The sequence below is a fragment of the Lissotriton helveticus genome, chromosome 11 (assembly GCF_964261635.1).
Source record: "Lissotriton helveticus chromosome 11, aLisHel1.1, whole genome shotgun sequence".
NCBI lineage: Eukaryota > Metazoa > Chordata > Amphibia > Caudata > Salamandridae > Lissotriton > Lissotriton helveticus.
In genome coordinates, this window is record NC_136072.1 from 629,400,606 (window position 1) to 629,415,556 (window position 14,951).

Genomic DNA, 14,951 nt, shown 5'->3' on the forward strand with positions numbered 1-14,951 from the left:
GTATTCACAGAAGTTAGGATTTTGTCTTAAGTTTGTCTTAAGACAGACTGAAGACAGAATCCTAACTTAAGTCTGTCTTAAGTCTGTCTTATGTGATTTGGTGTTATGAGGCTAGTCATAAGAGGGGGGAACTGATAGAGCGCTCTCAGCACTCTATTTTTGTATGGGTGCATTATATTCATGGTTACTATGCACCTACACATCCCCATATTGTTTGCAGTATTTTATGATCAATAACATGTATCTAGTAGACTCATTCAAACATTCATTGTAGTGAAATGTTATAATATGATTATGTCTGCATCATCATGCTTGAATATACAAAGAGCAGGACAAGTTATACCCATATAATTTAATCGTATCTAGTTTAAGTTGCCCGAATTCATAAGCCCAAGACTGTATTCGTTTTTGCACCTCCTAGGCTTCTCGAGAAATAAAGAATTAAATGCATGTTGTTTTCAAGAAGTAGCTGTGATCTCATCCTACTGTAGGTGAAGGAATGTCAACTTGTTAGTTTCAGATGGAAACAGATTCAAGGGATGCTTTGAAGACGATTGGAAGCGAGAAGGGAGGATCTCCTCTGTGTCTGGCTGGTCTGGGAACCCAAGGTCGACATGATGAACAAAATAATTTAATTAATAGAGTGTGAACCTCCCCAAATAGAAAAAGTTGCAATGGAAATTTTTACCAGGATGAAGCAGAGAATTGAATTCTATATTGTATGAAGCTAACTTTCGGAGAGAAAGGATCATCTGAGAACGAGCTCCTAGCCTTAAGCACTTCAACCCATTTGACATGAATACTTCCTAGGAAGTCAACATGTGCTGACACCTTTGGGACTTGATGGAAGGGTATCAGATAGCATTTCCTATTAGTATAGTGTAGGGGCAGATTTTTTTTTATTTCTAATGAAAAGGGATTTAGACTCTGCTTCTATCCTGAGTTGTATCCTATATCTAGAATTCACAATTATATTTTTGTTATGCCAAATTACTTATATTCGTAGAATTCGCTCTGTATTGATTTTCCTATACCTATAGATGTTGATTTTTAGATGTGTATACATCTTATTGTTTTTGGCTTTATAATAAATTGACAAACCTAAAGAAGGAGGCTGTGGTCCTTTCAGGTATGCTAATTGAAGTATTGTTAGGAAGTGTTTCTTCCCCTTCATCACTTTTAGGTAAATAAAAGATCATCGGTGCTAAATTCTAGGAAGCAGACACAGGTGTAATTTAGCGTAATCATATGCTATCAATGTGACAGTGGCCCCACAGTTCTGCTCCATATAGAGCAGCACCTCTAGCTTGTACCTTGTATATTTATAATGCTAGGCCCACTGGTTTATGGCTAGATTTTCGGAACACCTTGGTCAGCCCCCCTTTTGTTTGCGCTAGCTTCAGGCTGTTTTTTTTTTGTACCCCCCAGTCCATTTTTTCTGTGATTGTAATGCAGAGATAATCAAAGACAGATACCCTCTCTAGGGGTCTGCAGTCTAAACATGGGTTTGGTCAGGGACTTTTGGCTGAGTCAAACTCCATAAATTAGGTTTTTTGCAGGTTAGTCTTAAGCCCCTTTTCCTTGCAGAAGCCTCAAATTTATTTAGAACCCTCTGTATACCCATTGGGAATTTTGATAATAGCAAGGGAATATATGATGATACAACATGATCATGTTGATCGCGGTATCTTACAACGCGGGTTTTACAACGCAAGTCGTTTCAATGACTTGCGCTGGAGGGCGCTGGACTTAGGGACGTACGATTTACTATTCCAACACCAGTCTACATACAGTAGGCAAGGTGTTGGATAGTAAATCGTACTATTCCTTAGCTTGCAGCGCCCTCCAGCGCAAGTCGTTGAAACGGCTTGCGTTGTAAAACCTGCGTTGCATAGCGCCTGCGGTGAAACTCCCGCGTGGTGAAGGTCATCTCCCATAGCAAGGTATCGTCGGCAAACATCATGGCCGGGATGTTACGTGCTGCCAGGGTGGGTGCATCAAAATCCTTCTCAATATTTAAAAAGTCAACTAACCCATTTATAAAAAGACTAAAAAGGGTCGTGGCAAGAACGCAACCCTGGTGGGGTGAGTTCCTCGTGTTTGCCAAATCTTGTTTGCGCGTAATTTCCTTCGTGTAGCCGCCTCATAATTTGGCACAAGTATGACGGGCCCCCATCTCTAGCAGGATTGCCCACAGCTTATCTCTGGAGACCAGATCAAATGCAGATTTAAGATCTACAAAAATTAGATGGAGGCACCCACCCTCTATACACACTGTCTTCCAATGTAATAATTGTAGCATGAAGATCTGGTCCAATGTGGAGATTTTTTCTCTAAACCCTGCCTGGAATGGGCTGAGAACTTTATGCTCTTCCATCCAGCTCTGCAGGCGGTATAGCAACAGGCGTGCAAAGATTTTTTGGCTAATGTCAATAAGGCTTATGGACCTATAGTTTGTGGGTGACATCAGGGATCCCTTTTTATAAACAGGTATTATTTCAGCCCTGGCCCAACTAGCGGAAATTCCCATGCCTTGCTTGACAGCATTGAATGTAATCCAAGAATATGGAGCCCAAATAGTCGGTTCACTACGGAACAAATCTCCGAGAATCTTATCTAACCCTGGTGCCTTACCGGGTGCAATTTGACTTAAAGCGCCAGTTACCTTCTTGAGTGTTATCATCGGGGTATCATCTGCTGCTCTAGGGGTAATCATAAATACATTGGAGCAATCGGCCTGTGGGGAGTGACATACGTTGTCCACTATATCGACCTCTGGCTTTGTCCTTGAGTAGAGGGACTCAAAATGATCCTTCCATACATTTTCCCTAAATTTGGCTCTGTCGCCTGCTTTTCTTCGCAGCTACCTGTGTTTACCACATTCTTGAATGTCTTCATGTCACGGGTACCCAGGGAGCTTCTAAGGGTTTCCCACTAGTCACTTTCCCACCCTTTGTTTGCCTCCTCAATACTAGTTCGATAGGCCGCTCTATTGATTTTAATCAAAGATCTATCTTTAGCCTTAATGGCAAGAATCAGAGCTGTTCTGGCCTTTCGACATCTTTCATTATACCAAGGATGGAGGGGTATCCTTTTATTTCTAACTTTTTTGATTGGGAAGAAAAAATCAACCATAGTGGACGTTAACCTAGAGTGATTTAGGGCGACCTTCAGTAATTCAATTTGGGTACTGTCAGCTGAGACAAATTGGATAGAATCCATAAGAACTGGAATACCAGTTTGGTATAAGGCGCCTAACTTTTCTTGGGATTGACTTTGTTCCGCCCATCGGACTCTCTTCCTACATTTGGTGAGGGTCATCCTGCCATCAGCTGGTGTAGCCAAATCTTTGGTACTCCTTAGGCTTAGTGTGAATAACTCTAGAACTAGGGTGCTGTGGTCATTATCATGACGCGGCTCGATCTTGAAGTCTCCTACCCTGTGCCATGATGTTATGTCCATCAGAATATAGTCAATTAAGGAGCCTTGGCCAATTCTATTAAAAGTATATTTACCAGGGGCATCAGACTTGGCTCTACCATTACATGCCCTCAATGAGTCTTTTAATACAAGAGAATTCATCTGGAGTACCAAAGAGGTCCAGACTCTTACTGGCGGATAAGTATTTTCAGGTACTGCCCAGTGAGAATCTTCTCCACACTGGTTGTCCTTAGTCATGCCGTCTAGGGGCTCATACTGCCAATTGAGTCCCCTCCTACAATCAACAGGTGGTTACCCGAGATAGTGGCAAGGAATGTCGTTAGCTCATCGAGTGTCTTTAACTCTTGACTACAGCTAACTGGTCTCGAATAGACATTTACTAGAGCAACTGTGATCCTTAAAGGGAAGTTAAGGAGGACACACAGATTGTCATTTGAAGATGTTTCTAACTGTGTAGCTGTGCAGCCCAAATGTGTCCCCACCCAGATGCAAAGCCCCCCTGACGGCCTCCCCTTTCCCCCCCGATGCTGCTGTAATGCTATACGTGGCTTAGCCTAGTTTAGGGATATCCCCCCTTGCCCATGTTTTTTGGAACGTACAGATTTTGTATTGCTCAATAAAACTCCCCCAATCAGAATTGTCCATCTTGGAGGTAAGGCCGGCTACATTCCAAGAAAGAACTCGCAACCTCGATGGATCCGGTCGACTATCTATGGCAGTATGTTCTGGGGATGGGGGGGTGCAGAATCCCGCCAGATCACAAGTCTAACTTCTGGGAGGGCTCGCTGTTAAAAATATGAGATTGGTTGGTAATTGTAACCCTTTTGGGATCAACTTTATTACCCCCTAATGTCCATCTCGACCTCCCACTGGTCTCTCCCTCTTCCGATGTCATGTGCTGGTCTATGATCTCCCCTGCTTGAACAATTTTTACCTCTGACTCTCCCAGGTGATTATACTCCTCCAGTCCATTCCCCTTAGGTTCAAGTCAGTCAACTCCTTCTAGGACACCAAATCTATTTGTTGTTGGAATACTGAAAAGTGGTTGCCTAGGCTGTTGGTGATCCAGATTGTCAATTTGATGATTTTGATTTAGAGGCCTCCCCTCCCATCCGTTTTGCCCTCTACAGTGTTGGGGTCTCCCTGGTTGTTAAGACACACAGCGGAACGTTCCCGCAAACGAGCGAAGCAAGTCCGGAACTACAATTCCCGAAAACCCCTCGCCAAGAACTACAATACCCAGGAGGGCACCGCGCGGGACGGAAGCAGGAGCCGCCATAAAACAAACAGCGGTGGCAGGACGCGGCGTCGGATATTCCGTGTTCAAGTTGCCAAACACTTCACTGGACAGAAGGAGAGACCAGACGCTGCTTCAAGCATTGCCGACAGAGAGCATCAGTCTCGGGTAAGCCGGAGGGTTACCGCTACTGTCTGAGACGCTGCAGTCCCCGCTCGAAGGCAACGAGCGCGAGGTACACGGACCAGTTTGTGCGCTCATTCATTCACCGCTAGAGGGCTCTCGAGCGGTAGAACGCTTACTGGAGTTGTTGCCACAGTCCCTGCTCGAGGGTTACCGAGCATGAGAGACGCCTCGGCTGCCTGTCCTTTGGCCCCAGTCCCCGCTCGAGGGTCATCGAGCGCGAGAGACGCTTACGTTGTTTATACTTTGCCCCTGTCCCCACTCGAGGGTTTCGAGTGCGAGGAAGCTGAAAGCCGCAACCCCAAGGAGCCCTCATACAACGCGTGCTAGCCCTCCGTTGGAGAGTGCCGGGACCAACACTCATGCGGAGGACAAACTGAGGATTCCCATCACCCTCAGCATATATCGAGTGGCATTGTCGGCCACTGCTTAGCACGGTGTCCTCTGTTGGTGAATGCCGGGACCGGCATTCGTGCAGAGGACGGTTGGAAACAGGGTTGTTGAAACACCAAAGGGTGAACGTGTCACCGGGATCGGTTGCGTGCTGGTAACCCTTATTTTGCTGTATAGTGCAAAATAAAGCTGATTAAGCCAACCTTCATGTCTGTTCCTTGTTGTGAGTAAGTGCGAGGGTGAAGTGTTCATAGCTGCCCCAATCCTGAGGAGCAAGGAGATTACATAATATCCGACCTAACATTTACTAATCATCCTCCCGGTTGGGTGCGGGTTCCATGGCCTCCATGGAAGATGTGCTGGCCGCTTTGCTGGACGTGCAGAACAAACTAGCTGCATCACGCCAAGAAACGGCTGATCTACGAGCTAGGACGGATACCCAGCAGAGGAATCCATTTAACGCAGGTGCGTCACATACGGGACAGCCTGCGGCAGTGGTGGTGGAAATGCCAGTGGCTATCCCGCTGGCCACCCCGGTCTTCATAACGCAGGTGGCCCTGCACTTCTCTTGCAAACCTAAGTCGTTTCCCACGAACCAGGCGAGGGTCGCCTTTAGTATCTCGTACTTGGCAGGGAACGCTGCGCAATGGGCTGTGCCTTTGGTCAGTAGGGACGATCCGCTTTTGTACGAACGGGACTCGTTTCAGGAGGAATACGTGAAAGTGTTTGACCGGAGAGCAGACTCCTACACCACTGACAGAGAGCTACTCGCGCTCAAACAAGGCACTTTTGGGCTAGTCCAGTACTTGAATGCTTTTCGGCGCCTTGTGGCAGAAACCAAGTGGCCACCCGCAAAACAAACAGCGCTCTTCCACCAGGGATTGAGCGAAGATCTGAAGGACGTGATTGCACAGATAGATCCACAACCAGTACAGTGCGAGGACTTGATTAGTTTGGCACTACGTCTGGATCATACACTGAGCGAACGGCGTGGGGGAGGCCATAAGAAGGACAAGGCCCCTCTCGTTTCGGGCCAACCGGTTACCACTGAGGTGACGCCTGCGCATCGTACGGAGTCCATGGATATAGGAGCTGTCAGAGCTAGCCTTACAGCAACCGAGAAGGAGTCTCGCAGGAAGCAAGGACTATGTTTGTACTGCGGGAAGAAAGGACACTACGTCCGTGAGTGCCCCGTGAAACCAAGAACAGGACAATCTCGCCCCAACCGTTTGTCGGCTGCGACAGCAGACAAGGGGGCGGAAAACTAAAGGACGCTCGGAATAGGGAAGGGGATTCCCGGAGTCATGGTTCCATCCCTTCAGCACAGATACATGCCACAACCAGTCCCAGACACATGTTTATACCCCTGCAACTGAAAGTACGAAACAAGTGGGTTTCGGTCTCTGCGTTGATTGACTCAGGAGCCACGGGGGTGTTTATGGATGAGAAAGAGGCGCACCGTCTAGGGGTGGCACTTCGGCGGTATGAGATACCGGAAGAAGTCTTTGCGGTTCATGGGCGGAGGTTGATATCTGGACCCATCAGTTAACATACTGGGGATCTCGAGGTGGTATACGGACATCACCACAAGGAGGTCTTGGACTTTAACGTCATCTGTGCTCCACAGTATGGTGTCATTCTAGGACTACCATGGCTAAAGAAACACAACCCCACCATCGATTGGGAATCCCTAGTTCTGCGTATGGACTCCTCGTATTGTGCCCGCTCATGTGGGTGGTCTTCGGGCCCTCCGTCCCTGCAGTTGAGTTCCGGACACGGAGTAGCCACAGCTGCAGAAAACGAAGTGCTCCTCCCCAAGGCATACCAGGAATACAGGGACGTGTTTGATGACAAACAGGCGGAAACACTCCCTCCGCATAGGATCTACGACTGTCAGATAGATCTGGTCCCTGGCGCTAGCATACCCGGTGGAAGGCTGTATGCCCTGTCGGAGCCTGAAAACATCCATCTACGTTCCTATCTGGATACCATGTTGAGCCTAGGGTTCATTAGGCCATCCAAGTCACCGGCGGCCTCTGTTCTTTATACCGAAAGCAAACGGAGAGCTCCGCGCTTGTGTGGACTTCAGGGCGCTCAACGCCATCACGATAAAGAACCGGTACCCTCTACCGCTCATCAATGTGCTCTTAGAACAAGTCAAGAAGGCACGCATATACACCAAGCTCGATCTGAAGGGAGCGTACCATCTCGTCCGCATGCGGTGAGGAGACGAGTGGAAAACAGCCTTCAAGACGCCTTTCGGACTGTTCGAGTTAGAGTGATGCAGTTCGGGCTTTGTAACGCCCCTGCCGCGTTTCAGTTCTTCCTGAACGACGTTCTGCGCGACATTCTGGACGTCTACGTCGTCGTTTACATTGACGACATCCTGGTCTATTCGGACAGCTTGGAGGAACACAAGAGGCATGTGTATACGGTGCTGAGGATCCTACGGGACAACTCGCTCTACTGCAAGCTCAGCAAGTGTGACTTTCACGTAACAACGGTAAAATTCCTGGGGGTTAGGCTGAGCCCAGAAGGACAAACGATGGCGGAAAGGAAGGTCAAGGCCGTGGTGGACTGGCCGGCCCCTAAGAGCATTAGGGAGGTGCAGAACTTTCTTGGCTTTGCCAACTTTTATAGGAGGTTCATTGAGGGGTTTTCTGGACTGGTAGCCCCCATCACGCATCTCCTGAGGAAATCGTCTACCTTTTTGTGGTCAACAGAGGCTGAGGGTGCTTTCACAGCTTTGAAGCTAGCCTTTGTGTCAGCTCCCGTTCTTGCTCATCCAGACCCTGAACAGCAGTACATAGTGGAGGCGGATGCCTCAGACCTGGCGGTTGGGGCCATCCTTTCACAGAGGAATACAGCGTCGGGGTTGTTACACCCTGTGGCGTTCATGTCAAGGAAACTAAACGCAGCCGAAAGAAACTACCACGTCGCCGAAAAGGAGCTGTTAGCAATCAAGGACGCATTCACCGAATGGAGACATGTGCTGATGGGGGCCAGGCAAGTGGTAATGGTGTATACCGACCACAGCAACCTCCAGTTCATGACGGCTGCCAGGCAACTGTCTCCGCGCCAACTCCGATGGATGCTGTTCTTCTCCGGTTTCCACTTTACCATCACCTACAGGCCGGGCACGGAATACAGGAAAGCGGATGCTCTTTCGAGACAATTCACGGACGATGGACATCCCTTACCGACCGTCAAATCCATCATAAACCCTGGGGTGGTGGTAGGCGCGATACAGCCGGGGCTTTCCTTCATGGTATCCAAAGAGGCATCGACACGTTCAAATGGAAAACGTGGCTTCGTCGACATGTGGAATGGCAGGTCAAGGATGGTATACCTGTGAAAGGCTGCTGTGTCCTGGTACCGACAACAAGACTGAGGAAACAAGCCTACCAATGGTGCCACGAATCGCCTTGTGCGGGTCACTTTGGTCTGCAGAAAACGGTAGACTGTGTCGTGCGACAATTCTGGTGGCCGTCAGTTAGGGCTGACATCCGTAGGTGGATAGCCTCTTGTACTGTATGTTCCTCCATGAAATCCGATCATGGCCGCCCCCAGGGTCTCCTACAGCCGCTTCCGACCCCTACTAGACCATGGGACAGCATCTCCTTGGATTTCATTGTGGGACTGCCCAAGGACCAAGGGTGTACCACCATACTCGTGGTCATCGACTACCTTACTAAGATGGGTCGGTTCATCGCCTGTAAGGGAGTACCAACGGCAGGCCAATTGGCCATCACGCTTCTGAAAGAAGTGGTACGGGTCCACGGACTGCCCAGTGTGATCGTGTCAGATCGGGGGTCGCAGTTCACTGCGCGGTTTTGGAAAACCTGGTGTTCGTCTTTACACGTTACTTCCGCTTTGTCCACCAGCTATCACCCCCAAACGGACGGCCAAACCGAGCGCCTCAATCAGACGCTGAAGCAATATCTCCGCTGTTTCGTCGATCAGGGCACAGAAGAATGGGTTGATAAACTGTGGCTTGCCGAAATAGCATACAACAACGCCACGCACAGTTCAACAAAGGTGTCACCGTTTTACAACAACTACGGACAACATCCCAGGTTCCTTCCTCTGGTGCACCCAGCCACTACGGTGGGCATACCTGAAACCAACAGACGGGTCGCCCACATCAAGGAAACGATTGTGTGCGTCAAGAGGTGTTTGGAGGACGCCAAGAGGGCCTACAAGGCGTCTGCGGACTGACGGCGGAGGCCAGGTCCTCTGTATAAGGTGGGGGATTACGTCTGGGTGTCCTCTAAGAACCTGAGGTTTCGGAAACATAGCGTTTTCCGCCCACGCTTCATCGGTCCGTATCGCATCAAGGAATGCCTTAGCCCTGTGAACATGCGGCTGGACCTGCCGGGCTGCCTGAGGATCCACCCGGTGTTCCACGTGTCTCTCCTCAAGCCCTCCTACGCGTCCAGAGGTTCCTATCCTTCGCCGGTGTCTGTGGACGCTGACCGCGACTACGAGGTCGAGGGCATCAGGGATTCCAAGTGGAGCAGAGGCCGGCTCTGGTACCTTGTTGCGTGGAAAGGCTATGGGCCGGAGGAACAGTCATGGGAGCCCGTCTCCGGGATCTGTGCGCCTCGCTTGGTCTCCGCCTTTCACAGGAAGCATCCGGACAAGCCCGGTCCTGCGGTGGGTCCCTGATGGAAGGGGGATGTGCTGTTAAGACACACAGCGGAACGTTCCCCGCAAACGAGCGAAGCGAGTCCGGAACTACAATTCCCGAAAACCCCTCACCAAGAACTACAATACCCAGGAGGGCACCGGGCAGGGACGGAAGAAGGAGCCGCCATAAAACAAACAGCGGTGGCAGGACTCGGCGTCGGATATCCCGTGTTCAAGTTGTCGAACACTTCACTCGACAGAAGGAGAGACCAGACGCTGCTTCAAGCATTGCCGACAGAGAGCATCAGTCTCGGGTAAGCCAGGGGGTTACCGCTACTGTCTGAGACGCTGCAGTCCCCGCTCGAAGGCAACGAGCGCGAGGGACACGGACCAGCTTGTGCGCTCATTCAGTCACCGCTCAAGGGCTCTCGAGCGATAGAACGCTTACTGGAGTTGTTGCCACAGTTCCCGCTCAAGGGTTACCGAGCGTGAGAGATGCCTCGGCTGCCTGTCCTTTGGCCCCAGTCCCCGCTCGAGGGTCATCGAGCGCGAGGGACGCTTACGTTGTTTATACTTTGCCCCTGTCCCCACTCGAGGGTTTCGAGTGTGAGGAAGCTGAAAGCCGCAACCCCAAGGAGCCCTCATACAACACGTGCTAGCCCTCCGGGACCGACACTCATGCGGAGGACGAACTGAGGATTCCCATCACCCTCAGCATATATCGAGTGGCATTGTCGGCCACTACTTAGCACGGTGTCCTCTGTTGGTGAATGCCGGGACCGGCATTCGTGCAGAGGACGGTTGGAAACAGGGTTATTGAAACACCAAAGGGTGAACGTGTCACCGGGATCGGTTGCGTGCTGGTTACCCTTATTTTGCTGTATAGTGCAAAATAAAGCTGATTAAGCCAACCTTCATGTCTGTTCCCTGTTGTGAGTAAGTGCGAGGGTGAAGTGTTCATAGCTGCCCCAATCCTGAGGAGCAAGGAGATACACTGGTGGGTAGAAATAACCTAGCAGAAGGGCTCTTATGGTCCCCTCCTGTCTCCGGTCATCCCAACTTAGGATTGTTCGGGCAACTAATGGGTTTCTGAAGTTTATCACTACACAGCCTCCCTGCATTACCTTAGGTCCTTAGGTCTCCAACCCACCCAGCCAACTCAACGGGTTGTTAGAATTTCTCCTGCATCCTCATAATAAAATTGCTTCTTGTTGGCTAACCAGAACATACATTTATTTTCTAGAGCCTGGTGTGATTCCTTTCGCCCCCTCCCGAGCTTGGGGATACCGAACAGAACAACAACGTATGGAGTTGAGGCTGGTGGTAAATGAATGCACGGCGGGGTATGGTTTTCTTTATTAATTTCAGTATTTTTAATGAGTCCTACCCTCTCCCGCTGTGCTTGCTGAGAGGTGTAGTCACCTACCTCCCAGCAGCGTGGGTTGGAACAAGGACTGCGGCATGGAGGGGACGAGCGCACGGCTCCACTGTCACCCCTGTGGCTCCCCTATGGTGTGCGGCAATGATGGACTCCCGCTCTGCGGAAGCCCCGTGCTGGCTTTAAGTGCCTCCTGGCTAATCCCGGATGCAGCGCTGCGTTTCTGGCGCTGTGCTTGCTGGGAGGTGTAGTCATCTTTCTTCCAGCAGCGTCGGTTGAAACAAGGACTGCGGCGTGGAGGGGACGAGCGCACGGCTCCCCTGTCTCCCCTGTGGCTCCCCTGCGGTGTGCAGCAATGATGGACTCTCCCGGCATGAAGAGGAGAAGGAGAACTAAAGAAGAGAACTCTCACGCAAGTGGAGCACCACAGTTTGAATGGGGCTACAAGAGAGCTCAGTGCAGTGCCAGACAACTGTTGGGCTGCATTGTCCTGTAGGGAATTAATGAATAGACCTGTAGAGGGTGTAGCCCTCCATCAGTCTGCTTAGTGCAGCTCTGCCTTTTCAAATCCTGGCTCAGGCCCAGCCTTGTTAGCGCTGACCCAGGGGTGAGACACCCTGAGACTAAGCATTAGGGCCAAACCTTGGTGAACAACTACATTGCAAACTGTTTTTGTGGTTTTCTGGATTTTACTCTGCTGTGCTGAGGTAGTATGAAAATGTCTGCACAAAAGGAAGGCAGATGTGGAATTCTTTGAGCCTAGTATTTCCACTTTGAAGTAGTGACTGAGAGGGACAATAGTTTGCGACAAAGACATTTTTTGAGGGAACAGTGGATAAAAGGGCTATGTAAATGCAATTGCAAAACAATGAATGTAAAAGATTTGGACTTTATGGTGAAAAGCGATAGTATTGCGATGGCATTGAATCTACAGAAAGGAAATTGTTGAGCTTATGAAACCATGTACTGGGCATGCAACCAGGATTGGTGTAGATTGATAACATGGCACAGAAGCCGGAAAACACATGGTCAGGGTCGGAGGGACTATTGCATAGACTTTACAGGTAGAATTGAGTATTGAGCAATTAACCCAAATGAGGTGTTTACCAATCTGAGATGCTAGTGTACGACGAGGGAAGTGTTTAAACTTGAAGGGGTCAAATAGATACTGATTGATCTCTTGTTTGGAGAGTCTGTAGGTTTTCCCAATGCCCTTTAATAAGGGTGCACCCCTAGTTGGTAGAGTCAAGTTGGATATGAATAAGAGCATACTACAAGCAGTGATTCAAGCAAAAACAGCATTGCTGGGTGATGCCCACCTGTCAATACTTCCTGATGTAAGTCCCACACCCTAGCTCAGAACAATATCCTAACTGATGTGAAGAAGAAACTCTTTGCATAGGGCTTGACGTTGTGGGTGTTCCTTGTCTAAGTGAGAGTTCAGTACTAAGTAAAGAGATACATTTTATCTCAGTTTAATGCTTCTATTGCGATTTGGGGTGTGCCTCTCAGGCCATGGGTCATATCCTCCCACCTGATGGCACTTGTTTTGAGCTGGATGGGAAGGTTGAGGAATGCTTGGAGGATTTTTAAACTATATTTTTATTAGCTGCTATGGCATTACAAGCAGATATAAATTAAAATAAAATATGCACACACTATGTACATAGCTGTAAACCATTACATCAGCATACAGTTACATTATCATTTTGCACAGTACTAATCCCCATCAGTGTTGACCCCTCTGATGATAAGAGCCAGAAGAATTTAATATGCCAACCAGTGTGTAGTGTCCTCCCCAGCCCAGTAGCATGTAAATTAATCAAGCCAAACTCAGAGCTCAGTATTAAACGTCTTTATTCCTCCGAGTGCAACAGTTAACTGAAACATACTGCATCATGAATTTGAATAACCACATCCAAACAAACACTTATGTCTCTAGACTACTCAGTCCGTTACGGACCATAAGGGTCCTGAACTCTATAATACACAAGGCACTACATCGCCTCCTGTGTTAAATATAAAGTACAAACAATACATATGTATATCATAGTTTCTCAATGAGTCGTCGAGATGACCGAACCAATCTTCCAGATCTCGTGGTATGAGGCTGAGGAAGCACCAGAGAAACAATCATGGCTGGCTCTAGTGATCTCGACACAGGTGAAGTCCTTGGGCTCTCGTGACTCTCTCAATGCGAGGGGCATCTTGGCTTTTGGATTGCAAAAAATAGTAAGTAGCACTTTGTGATCAGTGACAAGCGTCAAATGCTTTCCAAACAGAAACACGTGAAAATGTTCACAAGCCCACACAACAGCGAGGCTTCATTCGCTGGCAATAAGCCTTACGGGCATGGTCCTACCCCAACTCATGCCCCACAATAAACTTTGCCTGGTTGGCCAAATCACTGTCCGACTGAAGAATCTGTTGCAGGTCTAAATGGCCCAACCTTGTTGCACTGTGTCCCTGGCATTCCCAATGTTGTGGGCCATGAAAACCTCAACGGGTGATAACACAGCATAGCGCGATCCACATTACAATACAATAGAATAACAATTATTGAAGCATACTGTACAAACTGCTAATCACCAGCAGAATTTAACATTAAAGCTTGGTGTAAAATCGATTACACTTATCTTGACTGCTAAGCAGCAAAGAAAGAGGCACGAAGATACGGTCTGTCTTAATTGTAGGGCTAGATCCATGGTGATTTTAGATTGCATTGTGACAACTTACTGTTATGATGGCAAATGTAGATTTTGTTCTTTGAAAATGTTTTGATTGGCTGCTGTGTTTACAGTAAAACGAAACATAATCCGAGCCTCCATCCTGATATAGAACTGGATATGGTCTGAAGATGTTGTTGTCAAGGTAATTTTGCATCTAGTTTGCATCTGTCTGTTAATACAACATATTCCTGGGTGTATACCAATATGCGAGATGCCATTTTGAGTCAGTCCTCTTATCTTTATTCACACCCTCATATATTCTGTCTAATGCTTTCCTGATGTTCATTTGAAAGGACTAGAGAGGCTGTTATAGGGAATACATTTAGTTGATCTTTCTAAATCTTGCTAATGATGCCTTTACTTAAAAAAAATGTAAGTTCTTTTTAGAAAGTAATATGTGGACAAATATGATATTTTGTGCTATTTTGTTCCACGCTTTATTTACTATTTACATTCCTTGTATAACATTGTCTCTTCAAATGGTAGTAGGACAGGCATTTGATAAAAGAGAAGGAACAAAAAAATCTCTTGCTAGGGCCTGGCCCTAGCGCAACAAAGTAACTGTACCTATCGTTTCTTATTAGAAAGCACCTACATGATTGCCTTTATTATGTATGGTCCTGCTAGTCCTCACATTTCCGGATGCTGAATATTTATTTTTCTTTTGCAGACCGATGCTCTGGAACATTTTCTGAGGAGCTCCGAAATGAAGGGGGAAGATCAAATGTATTGTTCCTATTGCATGGAAAAAACAGACGCTACTCTGGTACTGAAACATATGACTATTTCTTATGAGTAAAAGTAGGGTCCGACTCCTTGGAGAGATTAAATAACATACTATGTTTTTCTTTGTGAAAGCAAATTATAATTTAAGCTAACCTTAGTTATGAAACATCTCCCGAACAGCAGCCACGGCCCGCGGAGGGAGTTATGGTGGGGCGGGGCAGGGCGCGCCACGAAA

General features: G+C 48.1%; 1 protein-coding gene across 1 annotated transcript in view; it reads left to right on the top strand.

Annotated features, from left to right (window-relative positions):
• The window catches only part of LOC144790862 (uncharacterized), a 580,240-nt gene that overhangs the window by 342,812 nt on the left and 222,477 nt on the right, over positions 1–14,951 (top strand). The window contains exon 6 of the mRNA XM_078665522.1: positions 14,661–14,756. Within this exon, the coding sequence (XP_078521648.1) occupies positions 14,661–14,756 (96 nt within the window). The remainder of the gene's footprint in view (positions 1–14,660; positions 14,757–14,951) is intronic.